The 17,402-nt window shown below is 47.8% G+C and overlaps 1 protein-coding gene across 3 annotated transcripts; it reads right to left on the bottom strand.

The window, feature by feature from the left end:
• Positions 1-494: 494 nt before the first annotated feature.
• Positions 495-16,780, bottom strand: lpin2 (lipin 2). Of its 3 annotated transcripts, none has more exons than XM_086129118.1 (19): positions 16,635-16,780; positions 13,681-13,881; positions 11,670-11,765; positions 10,618-11,063; positions 10,005-10,131; positions 9,621-9,921; positions 8,987-9,086; positions 8,730-8,917; positions 8,374-8,467; positions 8,209-8,278; positions 8,036-8,128; positions 7,890-7,972; positions 7,665-7,812; positions 5,954-6,102; positions 5,230-5,316; positions 4,570-4,722; positions 3,071-3,185; positions 2,532-2,635; positions 495-2,219 (listed from the first exon to the last, which is right to left on the bottom strand). In XM_086129118.1, the coding sequence occupies exons 2-19, from the start codon at positions 13,870-13,872 to the stop codon at positions 2,075-2,077; spliced, it is 2,691 nt and encodes an 896-aa protein (XP_085985244.1). In that variant the 5' UTR covers positions 13,873-13,881; positions 16,635-16,780; the 3' UTR covers positions 495-2,074. The 3 variants fall into 3 exon arrangements, with proteins under 3 accessions (XP_085985244.1, XP_085985243.1, XP_085985245.1); XM_086129117.1 differs by lacking the exon at positions 16,635-16,780 and adding an exon at positions 14,392-14,520; XM_086129119.1 differs by lacking the exon at positions 16,635-16,780 and adding an exon at positions 14,388-14,508.
• Positions 16,781-17,402: the final 622 nt, after the last annotated feature.

Raw genomic sequence — 17,402 nt, 5'->3', positions numbered from 1 at the left:
TGTCCCGAAACCACATTAGGAACTTTTGAGGCCCCCGAAAAGGAGAACAAATAATAAAATGGAGATATACTGCAAGCTAAATGTTTCTGAACAAAAAAAATTACGCATTCACCAATATTTATGCTCATTGAAGAAGTCTGGTGCGAACTTTGTGGCGTACGTGCCAGAGGTCATACAAGGCGCCGAGTGGTCAACACTGATTTAGATTTTGTAAATTAGCACCACCCTATTAGCAGCGAGGACACTTTTTGAAAAATGGAACCCACACAGACACGTGCAAAAATCCTGACAAAAACCCAAATTTACAATTAATTGATTCACTGCACAGTGCTAATTTATCACCAGACATTCTTCATTTGCTAAAAAAAAAAAAAAGACTAAATCAGACAAGTTTGCCTTCCTGTCATAAGCTGTCCAAGGATATTTTTATTGTTACACTTTTCCTCTTCAACATTTGACTGTGGACAAAACAAAATGGAGCCCAAACACAAACATTTTCAGTTAGAAACTTTATTGAATACAAACGAGACCATAACAGCCACAATCAGCATCAGTAGGCCTATTTTCTTCCATCTTTTCAATGTATTTGCTCTTTACCATTTGTATTTTGAAAGATACTCTCAACCACATTTGGATCTACAAACGAACACTGTGGTTGTTCCGTGTGGGTGGGACACACACGCAAGCAAGCATTATTCACTTAAGAAGAAATGACAAACAAAAGAAGACACACACACACACAAATCAAAGGCAACAGAGTAATCCGCACATCCTAAAAACGGGACTCTTTTTTTTTTCATTTGTGGCTTCGTGATATAATATAACAAAGACGTGTGTGATGCGGCGAGATGGTGTGCGCTGTCCACACAAGATACTTTACTTTCATAGAAAGAATGGATTATTGATGAATATATCGCGAACCAGAGGACACGCGTGACTCAACCGTGGATGCAATAACGCCAACTGATCCTGACCATGCAGTTGTTTGCGTCACTTGTGCTTAAAGTCCTGCTTTTTCCCCCCCCCCAAACGTTTGGTCCTCGCTCCCGCGGAAACGTACACAAATCACTTCCTGTGCACATCCGGCACTAGCCAGCTGTTTTGACAAGATCAGCAAAAAGAAAAAAAAAGCTGCGTTGACAGCGCGTCTCTTGCCGCTTTAAGACAAAGTCATCAGTTAGTCACACCACTCCTTTGCATCTTTTGTCAGAATCCTTCAAATGGAAGCTCTAAGTATATACACTACCGTTTGGGGGCGCTTAGAATTTTTTTTTTTTGGAATTCACCGCTGTTAAACATATTAATAACGTGCGGAATGCATTGCCGATTCATTTAATGTGGCTTCATTATCTGAAAGAGCCTCAACTTTTGAATGGTATATTATTGCGTACGTCTCGTTCTCGTGCTTTTCTTTCCAAAAGTGTTTGTTTTTGTTTTTTTTAACGAATAATAAGCGACCCCAAACTGAATGAAGCGATTTGAACGGTTGTGTACATACGCCGAGGAATATGCGTGTACCAAACATGAACATATTATTGACTTCAAAGTAAAAAGGCTTCCTGTTAGCATTTAGTGCTAATGTTGCCCAACAATGTGGCCGTAAAAGACTTCTTCAGACAAAGCGAAAGGCGTCACAATCAGTAATAACTTAAACATACCATTTATCATCATAAATAATAATAATAATAATGACTGATCAGAGGTGGTTCATAAATAGAGCGTTCTGTGCCTATATTGTCCTCTCGTCATTGAAGTGAGAGGACTCCGCATGAGGAGTAGCTGCTTCGTGTTGAGAGCGGAGGCATGACCTTGAATACTGAGCGTGACTCATTCTCGCTGTACCGCAACTGCGGCAGCCGTTAAGCAGGTCCAGAAGGGCTTCTAAGGCGGCGTTTGGTTTGGCAAAAGCGAGCAACTCTCAGGTGTCTCTTTTGTGCATTTGCGGTGCCAGGGAATTGCCGTAAAAAAACAAAACAAAAAAAAAGGTCTTCTGATCCTCCGGGCCGCCCTTTGAAGTGTCGTCGTCTCGGTCCTCTCCACGTTGCAAGAAAGCGAGAGAGTACCTGAGCCATATTCAAAGCAGGTCCGCGGGGTCCACGGCAGAGATGGGGGTCCTCCAAAAGCAGAAGGAACTGAATTCGGGCATTGCAAAAGCTTCATTCTGCTCCTTGCTCAGCAGTGGGAACACGTGCTCCACCAGCTCGCTCAGCCTGCAGTAACTGGACAAACAACGGCTCATCTTGAAATCGAGCGCATGGGACGGAAATTTGATTTTCGAATTGTTTGGATGCAAAGGGCCGTTTGTCTTGAGCGCCTTCCCACCCGTCAACTGTGAGATTGAACAACCAAGTGCAGCGGCGCCTTGAGACACCAGTTGAATTCATTGTGACCAAGCTCGCAACTCAAAACGCATGAATGGAAAATAATGGAAACGCTCGGAATCCGTTCATGCCCCCGCCCAAAATTGATCCAAAGTTTTATTGTTTTTGTTTTTTGAATAATAAGAAGGAAAGGCCGTCAGGTGTACATACGATGACTTGTTGCCCTTGGTCTGCTCCTGGATCAGCTCTCCCTTGGGGTTGACCGTGAAGATCCGGCAAACGGGAACGCCAACCTCCTTGTAGGCAAACACGTCCTACACAGACAAGAAGAAGAAAAGTTGCGCTTCGCATTATACGACGGACATCGAACTTACTGTACAAGGAAGTCACAATTTTAAACCTGGTTAGGATATAAAAATCGACGCGTGTTTACAGCTCATGGCCACGAAGGACTTTTATAAAGAATCAATTTAACAAGAGTGTAAACATATTTAAGATGAGCTCATACATGATTGCATAATAGCCTGCATCATACTAGCAACAAGTTTCCAGCTATTTGCCCCCCCTCCCGCCCCAATCGATTGCGTGTCTGGATGACGCGTGGGGACGAGATGCGAAGCCAGTATGTGTCACTTTTTCTCGGGCGGGGCACCGTCATCCGCTTGCGTCGGTGCGGCCGGAGAGATTCGCCGCATTAGATCACATGACGCGGTTTGCTTGCGTCGCGTCGCGTCTGGTTGAAAACTCACATTGGCTCGGTTGCCAAAGGCGGCGTGGAACGGCTGCTTGTTCTGCTGGAAGAGGTTCTTGATGTCCGTCAGGCATTCGATCTTGAAGATCTCGGGTTTCTTCTCGATGACCTCCCTGAAGAAACACGAGGCTGCGATTATAGCCTGAGTTAAGTTGGACGGGCATGACGCGGAGCAAGAATTTCCTCGTGCCCGGAGCAAACACAACGAGGGGCTGTTATGACAGATGTCGTAGGCGAGGCCTCGGACGTCGCTGCGGTTACGAGCCGAGACGACGGCGACATAACGGCGGCAGAAAATATGGCAGACAACTCCCTTCCAGTGTAATTAAAGTGAAAATGCTCTGTAATAGAGAGCTCGGGTTTGCGCAACACATGGTACGTTTGGGGAAAAATGCCAACGGGGGATGCCAGAGGCCTTCGCCGTTTCCTGGGAGTCCAAATCAAACAGCAGCCGGCATCTAAATGTGACCGGCTCCCTTCCGAAAGCGTTGGAACGGCGAGGTCAATTCCTTTGGTTTTTTTTTTCCTATGTATACGGATGACATTTTTGGTTTTAAAATAGAAAGACGAAGATCGGGGCAAAAGTTCACCCGCTTTGATTTCATGGTATCGACATCAAAATGCGCTACGGACAAAGCGTATTTTGTTTGAGCTCACGCAGTTTCAATGAAAGATCAAAATCAAATCAATGAGGACGGGCCATGAGAAAGACAAAGGCTATCATTGCGATACGATACAGATCCAATTCCTTGCTTTTTCCTGCCTTGACGCGTGTCCCCATTTTGCCACGAGGGAGCGGAACAAAATCTGAATTGTGTCACGGCCGACCTTACTTGTATCGGCGCATCCTTTTCAAAAGGGTCTTATCACAAGAGTGCTGGGAAATGTCGCGAGAGGCCGCAACCAAAGCACCTGCGGGTGCCACGGGCTACCGTATTTCTTGAGAGGAGAGCTTTTCAGGAATCAGTTGGAGGCTGTTTTTCAATGTTTGTGTGTTATGTATCCTATGGATGTGTGTTTATTTTTTTGTAAAGCTTTTCAATGTTATGTTTCAGATCTGTACTGAAATCAAATGTGCCGTTTTAAATAATCTGAATTGAAATTGTCACTACAGAAAAAAAAAACCCCGTACCTACAAAGTAAATACTGTACATTTGCTCACCTATGTCAACTCTTTCTGCAGAAAAATTCCAGCCATGGCTCATTAAAACAACGCTTTAGCGCCATCTGGTGGTTAGTACCAACGTTGAACTGAAGGGAGGAGTGTCGTCAGGCCAAAGCTTTGTCTGATAGAATCAAAGTGCTTTGCTGCCATCTTGTTGATGTATGTCGAAGCAATTACAAGCCTTAGGACGAGGGTGCCATTTTATGTCAAGTTAAAGCAGAGTTCAAAAGAAATAACACGGCTAAAAGAACACAAATACGGATGCGCGCAACATTGGGGAGAAAGCACATTTCACGAGTCTCCGTGTGCTTGCGCGCGTGTGTTGGGGTTACCGGTGGAAGGCTGAGAAGAGGCTGCTGGGGGACAACATGAGGGGCCCGCGGGGGAGGATAGTGCCGCCGTCGTTGACCCACTGCAGGTAGCCCCTCGTCATGTCCGCCATGCCGATGGCGCGAGCCGAGCAGTACAGGAATTTATAGCCGTTCCTGCCGAGGGGGGCCAAAGAGAAGACAAAGGCGAACGGCTGAGAACATTCTGGAGAGCACCAGTTTGATTGGCTAGATTATAACATTCGGAACGCAAAACAAATTCTCTTCACTATGAAAGACCAGGAGTGTCTAAATTCCAGCCTGGGGGCACATTTTGAAGTTTTAACACGGCCAGCATCGCAACATTACAAAGGAGGATGGCTTTCATCCGCAGTCTGTATACAAAAGTGTGCAGCTGAAGTTTCAAGGTTTCAATTGACAACACAAAGTTCTGCTAATTTTGTCGATGCATGAGTCACGGTTAAAAAAAAAAAAAGGTCAGAAACATTTTGTGAACTCTAAATTGTGCGTGTGTGGGTTTTTTTGAAGTCATAAAGTACGACTCCGTTTCAAGCAAAGCCTCATCAATGCTGGCCCACAAGAAAGGCAAAACCCGCAGCGTGACAACCGTGACTCAAGCTCAGACGCTCCTTCCCGTGTCGTCAATGGTCATTGCGCACTTACTCAGCTACTGAGTGATAGAGTTTGGCAATCCCCTGGTGGGTCCAGTCCTTCCCAAGCTGCGGCAGGATCTGCCCAAACACGTCGGACCTGGAGGTGACAGAACTGAGGTGAAGCGACCATCGGAGTGACAACATAACTGGCGTTCTTGTAGAAAGCAAGAATAGCTCAGCACGGGAAAGGCTGGAAGCGGCTCAAATGTAAACGAGCTCGTTATGGAGCTTTGTGAGCGCCGCGCTAGCGGAAGCCACACGTCACTAGTCTCCTGCGGGGTCACGGGAGATAATAAGCCGCGGCCAATCTGGCTCGTTTGACGTGCTGCCGGCCACCTATGCTATGCGCCTTTGCTGAGCGGGCCTATGGGGGGGGGGGGGCGACGTCAGTGGCGTGTCAGAGTTGAGCTTGGAGCTAATTAAAAAGGAAATGCATCGTAAGACCTTGGCAGATAATTGCCTTCATCTAAAAAAGTCGCTTGCAGGAAAAAGCCTTTTTATCATGTGCGGGCTCTTGTCGTGGCATCCTTTTCTCAGTTAAACATACAAAATACGAAACGGGAATAATATACCGTATATTGTTACCGACATATCAAAAATGTGGCTGTATCGGGATAGACATTTTTGTCCGTACCGCTCACCTCTACGTCCTATCGTAACGCGTGATTCGAGAATCGACAATCAAAGGAACATTTAGTCCTGAGCGCACGTGGGCGTGTCGTCGGGCGGCCTACTTGGTGATGGTCCCGTCGATGTCGGAGATGATGACTTTGTCGTCCCAGTTCCACAGGTAGATGGTGCCCTCGCAGCGGCACGTGCCTTGGTACTGCGTGGTGATGCTGAAAGTCACGTCGTTGGGGCCTTGCTTCAGTTTCAGACTGGCCTGCCAGCAGAAGCACAAGGACGGTGGAAAACAAGCCACACTAAATTTGTTCACAGCGGGGCCATCGCAATTAGCGATGGTAAAACTCGGGTCGCTAATCGGCCGCCGGCGTATTTACTCCATCGGACGCGGCGGAAATGTGTGACCACAGCCGATTACAGGCAAACTTTTCCCGCTCCGTTTTGGTTTTCAAGTTGAAGACATCAACGCAAAGTCGTAGTCGGAAATAAACAATGAGCAAACGTGGAGTTAAAATGCAGCTGCGGGCAGCGAAACAGACGTCAGCCGTGGCTTCCCGTTATCCTCCGCAGATGCGGGCGGCTCTTTTGACACCGCAAGTCACTCACCGTCGGTTGCGCAATGCTGAGAAAATTACGATTTAAGACAACGTGCCAAGTACATCGCCAATCTGCGGCCTGATATCTTTGGGTTGGAAATATGCTGAAACGTTGTCAAAATGTCTTCTTGAAGCCATTTAAATCAGATGGAAATATACTTTTTTTTCTCTTTGCTATACCCATGTTGTCGTTTGTTCATGGCTTTTCGATGATGTGCTTTTGTCGCGCAAAGCACATTGGCAACGGCTGCTGCGTTTGCAGAGGGGAACCGTTTCAAGCTTTGCGCTCTTTCTACAACCGCAATCACGCGCTATCGGCGCTGCCACAAATGCTTCCAAAATACAAAAGACCCAGGGGGTTGCATCATCCGGTCCAATCTTTTGAAAATGGGAGCGCCGTTGTCAAGTAGTCAAACATTAAGAGGAGAAATTTGGCCCCAACCTGGCACATTCAAATAAAATACGGTACGTCGAAATTGAATCAATGAGACGCCTCTGAGGCGCAATGCCTACGCCGCGTATTCGCGAATGACGTAGAAAGACGTGACGTCTTAAACGGGCAGAATTTGTGAACGCGAGGCCTCCGAGTGACTGCGCGCTCTGGCGGTCATTCATTGAACCCTTCTTGAGTTACACTTGTTGAGTATCAACTGTGCTGATATTGTTCCTATTTCTATCTTTTTTAAAACAATAACTCAAATACATTCAAATGTTGACCTTCACGCTAGGTTCTTCAGTTTTCAGTACGGATGATTTAAAATTGGCAGAATCCAAAAAAAAAAGGGGGGGGGGCAATCTGAAAAAAGTAATCATGCTTCTTTTTGGCTATATCACCCAGCCCTAGTTCAGATCTCTTCTGTACATGTCCAGGGTGGACTCGACTGTGGTTCATACGATACTGCATTGTTTTGTCTGTACAGACTATGGAAGCATAATACTGTTTTGGGCAACGGCAATCAACCTAGCCCCCACCACCCAATCTATCGATCTCTCAATCAATGTATTCAATTATCAATGTACCTATCTGGCAATCTTTCAATCAGTACGTATCGCCCCGCTGTGAACATATTGAATGCGGCAAGTACCAATTTCAGCCAGCGGATGGAACCCCAAACTGGCAAGTGAAGTCAAAACAGGCACTTGTAAATTCTTGTATTCCACCCCGCAGCCCCCTCCCGCGCTGTTTACTCAGTCTATAATCGGTTCCATTTCTAAGCTTACTCACGATCTGATCGGAGGATAGGCGCAGCGACTTCCTGTAGGCATGCGCGCCGAGATGCTGCTGACCGTCGTTAAGATGCTGTCTCTCCTGACATGACGCGGCGCTCACTTCCTCGCGCTCTTCATCGCTGGACGAGTCATTGCTTTTAGTCCTTTCGAGATACATTTATTTGATTACATTTGCTGCAGACCGACATAAGCGATACACGATTGTTTGGAAGCGACTTACAATAAGGTGAGATTCTCCTGCGTCACGGCGGGTCCTTCGTGCGCCGACTGCGACTGCTCCTTAGCGTCAAGCTTCGTCTCAGACTGCAAGAAAATGGAAATGCATACTTTCGCACAAAGCAAAATAGCCTCAAACTCCACACAAACCTGCTTGATTGCACCGTCCGCCCGTTTCCGCCAGAACCACCAGCGTCCCGACTTCTTTGGCATCTTCTCCTTCACCCAGGCCTCCTCTGTAGCCTGAATCATACAAAGCGCTCTTCAAAGACCCGCGCGTGACAACAGTACAGAGCGCATCCACGGTCCTAACTTCTAATTACCTTTGGTAAATTCTTCTGAAATGCTTGTAGACTTAGAATCAAGGGAGCGGCAAGAGTCCAGTTATAATATCTGCGAGAAACAAAAGAGTTGAGAAGCGGTTCGGGTATTTACCGCGCGTTTGTCGGTGGTATGCCTTTCGGTGTCAAAAAGGACACGACGCTTACCTATTTCCTATCTTAACCACAAGGTTGGGGTTATCTATAATTGATGGATTTTCAGCAAATTCCTGGTAGGTGATGATGTGTTCCATGAACTTTTCTGAAGAGAGAAGAGAAGAGTTGCTTGCCCAAGTTCTACAAAGCTTTCTCTGCTGCATTTATATCTATTCTCCCCCCCCCCAGATTAAAATACGACCAACACATCTGGGGGAAGGGATGACGTGGTTAACAGATGAATAGCAGGGGTTTGTTGAACCGCTGCTCCCTCCGCCCAGTCTACGGCCGGGTGTCCCGAAACCCAAGAATGGCTTTTGTTGCCATGACGACGAGGGCCGGTTACGGGTAAGGCGCACTTCCGCTACCTTTGGATATCTCCGCGTTCTCTGTGAGGCCTCCGCACAGAGACAGCGTGACGTCCGGGAGGTCGCCGGCTGAATCCGACAGACACTCGGTGCCGCTGTCGGCCGCGGCGCTGCCGACCGACTGCGGCGACTGCGAGCCCGAGGGAATCTCCGTTTCCATCCAGTGCTTGCCAGCTGCCTCGGCCTCGCTGCGGCAAGAGAATACCGGGTGAGGTCGTGTTCGTACTACTTTCTTTGAACATCGGCGGCAGTGGAACCTCTTGGGAAAGTATCTGGCGGCTACGTCGGGCTCAAGTGCATTTAGGTCGTCCAGGTAGATGTCCTCGGGGCCCTGATGATGGCTCCTCTTCGGGACACCTGCATTTAACAAATTCATTTGACGCGGGTTCAGTTCACGATGAGGGTTGTGCAATAAATTTGGCCTCGGTCGATGAGCCAGAAATGCAGGCCTTCGGAGTTTAATCGATATTTTCTCCCTCTGCCGATAGTGAAAGCAAATGACGACAGTACTGTATTCAAAACAAATGTTCCTTTTTTTTTTTTTCCATTTTTGAATTTGCTTCAGGTCCGCCGGTGCGAAACGAGCTTTGAAACTTTATTTTGAACAAAACGCTCAAGTGTCAACACGACTATTGCTTTTGGGCACAGCAAAAAACAAGTGAGGTGCACAAAAAACGTGGCCATCTACCAGCGCTGCGGCGGCGGCAAAGAGGGACCGCGAAGCGTCTGTGAAGCGTGCAGCCACGTCGCTCGTGCAAGCCGTACACGTCGGCGACGACGCCCTTTGCGCGACCAAACCAGTCCCGAAAAATTTGCCAAGCAATAAACTCAAATTCATCGAGAAAAGCAATTGCCCAGCCCGACTTACGCCGAACACAAAATCCAACCTACCTTTCTTTTTAGATGGAGAGTCGCTCTGCTGGCCGCCGCCAGGGGTGGAGGTGACCACGTTGTACGGCAGCAAGTCCACGGGCTCTGCCAGAGTGGCGAGACTCTCGCACATGGTAGTGGAGGAGGTGCTCGTGAGTGCGCGCGCCTCGGGCTTGACGATGGCGCACGCGGGACGGTCGGCGTCGTCCGTTTCGCCGTCGTCCTCCATGGCCTCGGAGCTGAGGATGACGCGGAAATGGGTGCTCTCGGAAGGGGTGATGCTCACTGTTTTAAGTGGCTCCGCTTTGTCTTTTTTGGTCACCTGGATATTGGCGGTCCAAAGAGAGAGGAAGGAATAAGACTAAACATCCACGTCAAACGTCATTCGGAAGATTCATTTCTGACCTTGGCGGTTTCCGGAAACTCTCCCCAGGTCCACTGCATGTGCGACTCGGCTCGCAGCAAAGTCTCCGAGGGTCTCACCATCAGTTCGGAGTCACTCTTTGGAGAAAAGGCCTGGGAAAAGTCACGGCTGAAGGGACAGAAAAAGACGTGTACACATAAGGAGCGGTTTATTTGCCATCGGTGCCGTATTTCCTCAAATACTTCACATTTCTTGACTCTAAGGCCTCCTTTTTAGCTGTACAAACACTGGCGGGGCGGAGCGACACACACCGCTACCCGTTGATTGGGCAACGGAGAATCGCTACGTCTATGTTAAAATGTGCACATTGGGAGTTGGAGGTGGGACTAATTGTTCACAGGCGAGTACCGGTCGGGTCCCGCAGCACGGCTCTGAGACGTTATCTCGTCTTTTGTTCTCAAATGGTCCATTTGTTTGGGCGGGGACGGTCTGACGAGGAGTTCAGGAAGTCATCTGCCGAGTGCTACGAAATGCTAATTCCACCAGTGATGTGTACCAAATGTAGGTGTACTATTTGGCGGGGGAAAAAAACAAACAAACAAACAAACATTGACTTCCTCTATTTTAAATCCTTGCAAATGTCCGAAAACGCACCTGTCATTTGTTGTCCAGTCGCCATCAGACAGCGCGTAACCATCCAAGTTATGTCTGGCCGCCGGGAGTCTGGGGTCAACATCTCGTATTGTGGACACTGAAGGCGATCTGGACACGTGAGGCACCGAGACATCCTCGTCAGAGCTCAGGTCCATCTCAAACATTTCCTCGTTGGTCGTCGCAGCCGGCGTGGTCGCAGCGACACCGGGGGTGACCGACATCGGGGGAGTCAACTCTTCCCGACGGGGGTCTCCTTTGTGCTTTTTCCTCCGTTTCTTCTTCTTTTTTGTAGAGACGGTGGCGGGAGCCGGCAGATCGGGTGGGTCTTCCTGGTCGGCCGGGTCGTCGTCCGCCAAGTCTTTCGACGACCGGTGCTCCACCTCTGAGATCCAGAAAAGGTGGCTTTCTGTCGGGATCGGGGATGTGGCCAGGTGGGCGGGGACAATCTGCCGGAGGACGGAGAAGAAGCAAATTTAAAAGGAGAAATCTTGGGGGGTTGTTTTTGTTTTTTTAACAATGACAACAAAATAACAAGGTCTTGTTTTATGCGTATGAGCCATCGCTCACCCCCAGCCCCCTCTATTACAAGGTCGAAGCCAAGCGCGGCTCTCATTACCATGACGACCTGGGCCAGAGCTAGGGGGTTGCGTTGTAGCCCAGAGCGAGAAGAAAAAAAGCCAGCGATCAAACGATGAATCTTGCTGCTAAGTCTGTTTGGAGGCGGCATGATGTCAATTAGCCCTACTCTGGTAAACACAAGAACTGCTTGCTCATAGACACAATTTGGGGCGGGGGGGCAGCTAACACAGACCATTTCCAATGAATCAGTGGGTAGGTACTCCAGAGACAAAACTATTTGTAAACAAATCCATACTAGGTGCGGATATAGTGTGAGGCTATTGCAGCCAAAAAGGAACAACAGCAACGACATCCTGCAGACTTTGTGGTTGTCACTGGTGAGACGGGATGTCGGACACTTGGAGGCAAGGGGGCCACCGGTCACGACAGTGGCGTAAGTACGTTTAAAAATAGTCATATTGTGACATACTTACATTTTTCTGCTCGGTTTCCTGAACGAAAAAAGCCTCGCCATTGTCGCCGAGTTTCATTTGCAACTCCACTGGCTCTCCATTCACTTCAATGTCAATCTGGACAAGAAAAAAATAAATTAATTAAACAAAGACTTATAATGACCAAAAAGCAGAATGAGAGTCCTTTGGATTTAGTTTAGACTGAGTGACAAGCTTGGTATGAATCTTTTGGCTTTCCAACCGTTTTCTTCACCGCTTATCCTCATTGGAATACTGTAGCGGGTGAGCTGGAGCCTATTTCAGCTGAAATAGGCTAAGAGGCGGGGACCCTGAACCCGTCACCCGCTGATCACAAGCGAAATTGTAGTCTCCGATGAACCAAACGCACTTTTTTTTCGCAAAGTGGGAACAAACCAGGATTTGAAGGCAGGCAGACCATCTTGACTGCAACGCAGACGTGCTGACCGCGACCCCGATGTGCCGCGCTGAAAATGAGGCTTGCTCGGCAGTCGCAAGATTTAATTTCCCACCCTCCGGGCCCGACGGGGGAATTTACGCGAGGCGAGGGATGATGGCCGAGTTTAATGTCTAATTGACTAATAAGGCGGAATAAATGAGCGCCCTCTTTAACCCTGCCAAGTGGGTGACGGCTCACATGCATCGGAAGTTGTCTCCACGGCTCGCTCGACCACAGTGGGCCAAGTGTGGAAGGAGGGACCATGTTGTACACTTCAAAATAGCTCCATTTAAAAATAGAGTTGAGTAAATGCGATAAAAGATGAGATTCTGGTTGCAAAACAGCCCTTTCTCCACCCCCCCCCCTTTCAGTTTCTTCCCCTGCCCACGCATTCAAATTGTGGTGCTTGTTGCCATGGCAACGGCTCATTCATTCCTTGCTCCGAGTCCATCGGTATTCTAAAGAAATTGTCAGAAAGTACCAACTTCACACAGACCCCCCCCCCACTGACCATTCATCAAGGCAAAGAAAGAAACACGAAAAATACTACCTCGAGTGAGTCATTAAAAAAAAGAAATAAAAGTCTAACAAGGGGGAAGACACAGCCTGCAAATGCCTGAACTTTTCTGTGTTTTTCCGTGTTGCTACTCTACACACGTAGCACCAAGACAGAATCGGGGGTAAGGGATGGTGGGATAAAGCGGACGGACCCTTGAAATCGACATGGTAGCGGCTACTGCCAGACTCTCAACTAGACAACACGAGTATTTCAAGCTTTCACGACCTGAATGCTAACATACAATGGGAAACTACAGGCGCACGGGCTAACAATTAGCATCGAAGTGGCGGTGCCGTTACCCTTGAATGCAGTCGATGTCAAATGTTGTCACCCTGGGAACTGAATCTTCCTATTGTTGCAAAGTCCCAACCCATTTTACAGTAGTGAAGACCAATGGTTTTTTTGTTTGTTTGTTTGTTTAAACATAGCCTCTCAAGATACATGTACAGAATGCTAGATTTTTAAACGCAATTTCATACGAGTTTGTCATGCCTCCAAAGCATTTTTCCGGCTATGACATTCGCTAGCCAAAGACTGAGCGGCACATCTGTTCACAGAGTAGCTGGTGACGAGAGGACAAGTTGAGTAACGTTTCCTGACGCTTACCCAATATTGTATGCTCTATGTAGGAGCTTAACCTCATTACGGTTCTGAAAAGAACTGAATACAAACGCATCTAATTTAATTTTTTTTTTTTACTAGATGTCTGCACCCAAAACGGACTTTTGGGTGAAGACCCACCAGTTAAGAACCACCGCCTTTGACAATGGGCATCTGAAAACATAGGGTGCGGCAACACATGTAGACAAAGCAAATAATACTCGGAGGCATACACCGTATTTCTCATTCTCTGAGAAGAACAACTATTATTACCGCTGTACTGAGAAGCCGCGAGCGGCACTGAGCCTCAAGTACTGTATGTCTTTCTTAAACTGCCCCGAGGTGACCAAAGCGCGCGCACACACACACACACCACCTGAAAGAGCAAACATCTTCCAAGCGTGGAGGGAACTCACCACTTTCTCTTTGGAGCGCAGCACGCCGAGCTTGCCGAAGCGCACGTGGAAGGGCGAACACTGGTAGCTACCGTCCCGCTGGCGGACGACCACGATGTCGATGCATCCCGACAGCGTGGCCTGGTTGATGCCCTTGTAGAGCTCCTTGACGGTGACCAGCACCTGCCCGGCCAGCTGACCCACGTAGTTCATGGCTTCCGCCTGCGAGCAAAGTGCCAAGAATAAAAATCTCCTTCGTCGCAAGCCGGCTAACTCATGCCAAACGGCAACGTGATGTTGTTGCAAACGGCGGGTCGGGACAGGGTCTCATTTCGTGGGGCTTGAAAACGCGCTGGCTTTTCTTGACGAGACCTGAAAATGTTTCCATCTCACGCTGGCCTTTAGTTTGAACAGAGAGCAGCCGTGGGAGAGGGACGCTGCTTGGAGATGAAAAACGCGCGTGCGAGAGTGGCATCGCTTTTGCCGGCAATCCACAAAAAAAAAAACACCAAACTTTTCATGAAATGATGCAGAGTCGGGATGAAGCAAAAATTGTGATCCTGTATTACAATCAACAGGATCCATACATTTCTTGAAACGAGTCTTCAAATGTAGCGTGAGATAAGAGGAGGCTGAAGGCACATCTTTTTAGTTGGGCTTTTGAATAACTTCTTGACGTACTTCTTTGAATTCTAGCCTTTTTATTGATTTGCTTTTTATTTACTCACTCACTGCTGTCAATGTTCTGGTGGTCCCCGAGGATCTTTGCCTCTTCATGGCCCCCACAAGACCGCATGACACTCCACCATGACTGCCGCTCGCATCCCGAAGCTGATCTTTATTTATGCCCCAACTTATCACGTCATCGGCTCACTGCGCTCTTGCGAAATGCTGTCATCAACTTTAGAATTCACGGTGTGCGTTTTGTGTTTTGTTTTTTCCCCTCCGCCAGGCGACAGGATCCTCAGCGTTGAGCCAATGAGATGACAGCTTGAAGGTGCTGACGGCTGATAAGGCCTCACACTCGTGACGCGGCGTTTTTTCCCCCTCCTGATAACAAGGTGTACTCCGCGGCGTGACGTGACGTTCTCACACACGCGCGCGGTCGGTCACATGAGCGATATGATGATTGCTGCGTCTGCTTGTTATTGTGACTCATCGGGGGAAGTGAGTGGCTTTTTTATTCGGACGGCTCGGAGTTACCGCGGCACGTGAATTCATTTCCATCCAAAATATGTGACGGCAAATATGGGACGATGACAGGACTGTAAAAAAAAAAAAGGGGGGGGGGTGACCACAGAGGGAATAGTCCACTTGCATAGCAAAGTATCGTGCTGAAATGAACCCGACTGTTGGTTGGCATATTAAGTTACACAAAGCGGGAAAGATGTCGGCCGTGCAACCTCGAGGGGAGGAACGTCATCTGTACCACAACCTCCAATTTGTTCGTATTTTAAGCGGGAAGCAATGGAGAAAGAAATGAATCTGGATAACCGGAGAAGAGACAGGACAGGCTGCACTCCGTCTTATCTGTTCTGGGGGGGGGGGGGGGGGGGGGGGAAAGCTGATACTGCATACAAAGTGGCCAGTGAGTTCCCCTCTGCCCAAATCAGAAAACACTTCTGCTCACAACCTAACGAGCGTACGTGCCGGGGTGTCTCACAGCACAACCGGTTGTTGATTAAGGGACAACAACAATGTGTCCGGAGCAGAGCGACAACAGAGTTGCGAGCCAAACACGCAAGGATCACGTTGCGCTCATTCCAGCTTGGAGCTTACGCCATGGACAAGCGTGCCTGCCGAAGGGACATATCGAGCGACGCGGACGCGGACGACACCGCCGCTATTCAAATCATTGACAGCAATGTGGAAAACAAAGTGGGAGCGTCCTTTTTGAACATTAACCCTCACAAAAGTAGGCATGAAATCAACCGTTAACGGCATATCCCGACAGAAAACAAACAATGTTTGACATCGGTCAGTTCAGATCTCGCTTCGGACAAAAAATAAAATAAAACATGGCAACGTGTTTTTGGAGAGGGACGAGTCTGCCTTCGCAGTACAGTCAGAGGCCCTTGAGCAAGGCACTCCACCCCTGCCTCTTGAGGGATTCTCGTGACTAGAATAAATATTTCAATCACTGGTATTTCAATGTTTTTGGATAGCAATTGGGGCCCTGTGTCTACTCGGTATTGGTCTCGATGACGAATTGCAGTGAGGGCTGTATTGCATCCCATTATTGCCTACTAGTCTTCTGACATCACACAGTGCAATGGTTGGGGAAATTCCACTTCAAATAAGGTCCAAAATCCAAAACAGGGAACCACACTTTTGAGAAGCTGCCACTTAACTGTTGTGCGGCGCTTTCGAGGTTTCCGATTCCTCCCACTGACTCACAACACAAAAGCGTCTCCTATTGAACAGATGTCAAGTTTAAAAAAAAAAAGCCAATTCAGCTGGTATGTGGACATATTCAAGCTAAAATGACCCACCAATTTAACCGCGGAATTTTGAACGTCACGGCTGGATTTGTGGGAAAGGACAACAAGGGACCAAAGTGGGCGGGGGGAGACATCTCTTGAGGTGGCTAATGGTGGACGTTTGAGACACAAGTGAAGCAAGTCGAAATGGAAAAAGCCCAAAATGAATGATCCGTGTTCGTCCATCGGCTAGCTGCTGTTGACTTGACGTCGGTTTCATCGTTGAATGACAAGCGGTAGTAGGCGACACGCGCATTCTGTTCACTCACGAAAACAAGAGCTTTTTACTCGCCCAATTGTACAGTATTTAGTTGACAATTCCATTCCCGCAAATGAATCATTCGAAGCTGCGGGGAATGTCAGCTAGCTTCGATGCTAACTACCGCTAGCTGCCTCGGCGATGTGACAACATGACAACAAGTGTCGCCTTAAAAAGACATCTGCCTCTCAAAAAAAAGACAACCAAATAAATAGGTATGGATATATTGAATTTACCTTCTATTGTCTTCAGCGGAGGTTTGTTTATCAGCAAGTCTCCGTGTCCTTCATGTCCTCCTCGCCTCCGTGTGTGGAACTACTACTATTACGAGTAGTACTACTAATACAACGACTACTACGACTACTACTTCTTCAGCTCCGGTACCTCCTCCGGGCTCCCGAACCTCCCCGACTGACTGACGCGTCCTCCGCCGGGACCACCGAGCTGGGATGAGGAAAGAGGGAGAGGTGCCGATCTGGAGTGGAGCACCGAGATGTTGACGACGATGGCGGTGGGCCGGTGAGAACCAACGCGCACGCGCGCAATGGCGCAACTAATCAGAAGAAGAAGACCGGAGTTCTCTTTTTTGGCATGTACCCGGTCGTCAATATTTATGCTAATATCCCAAATAATAAAACGTATGATATTCTTTTCTTTTTTTTTACGTGATTTTTTTTTAAAATCCGTTTAACCAGTCATACAACAAGTTGGGCTAATATGCAACCCATAATAATATCGAGGTGACCATTATGGGGTTTTGCCCCCCCCCCCAAATATTAAACGATCATGAAAGAGAGTAATATTTCATGTAATATTTGGGGTATTTTTAGTCTTGTAATGTGTATGTATACTCTTCTACTTGTGTATTGTTCCTCTAATATAGGTGTGTGTTTTTTGTTGGTATTTTCACAAGATTTGTGTCATTGTCATCTAATCTTTTTGCGGATTCTTTCGATTACTGTTGTGTAACACTAATGTGTAAAACCATGTTTATATTTATTTGG

This window comes from Hippocampus guttulatus, chromosome 14, assembly GCF_054856545.1.
Source record: "Hippocampus guttulatus isolate MCC_2025c chromosome 14, RoL_Hgut_1.0, whole genome shotgun sequence".
Lineage (NCBI taxonomy): Eukaryota > Metazoa > Chordata > Actinopteri > Syngnathiformes > Syngnathidae > Hippocampus > Hippocampus guttulatus.
This window is presented reverse-complemented; position numbering and strand designations above follow the sequence as displayed.

Bases quoted from the DNA above. Each gene is read 5' to 3' on its own strand.
- lpin2 (XM_086129117.1), bottom strand. From the start codon at position 14,436: ATGAAGAGGCAAAGATCCTCGGGGACCACCAGAACATTGACAGCA. The intron at 7,813-7,889 runs GTAAGTCGCTTC...GTATCTCGAAAG, and splicing joins CAGGAGAATCTCACCTTATT to GACTAAAAGCAATGACTCGT. The intron at 3,186-4,569 runs GTAACCCCAACA...GTGTTTCTTCAG, and splicing joins CTCTTCTCAGCCTTCCACCG to GGAGGTCATCGAGAAGAAAC.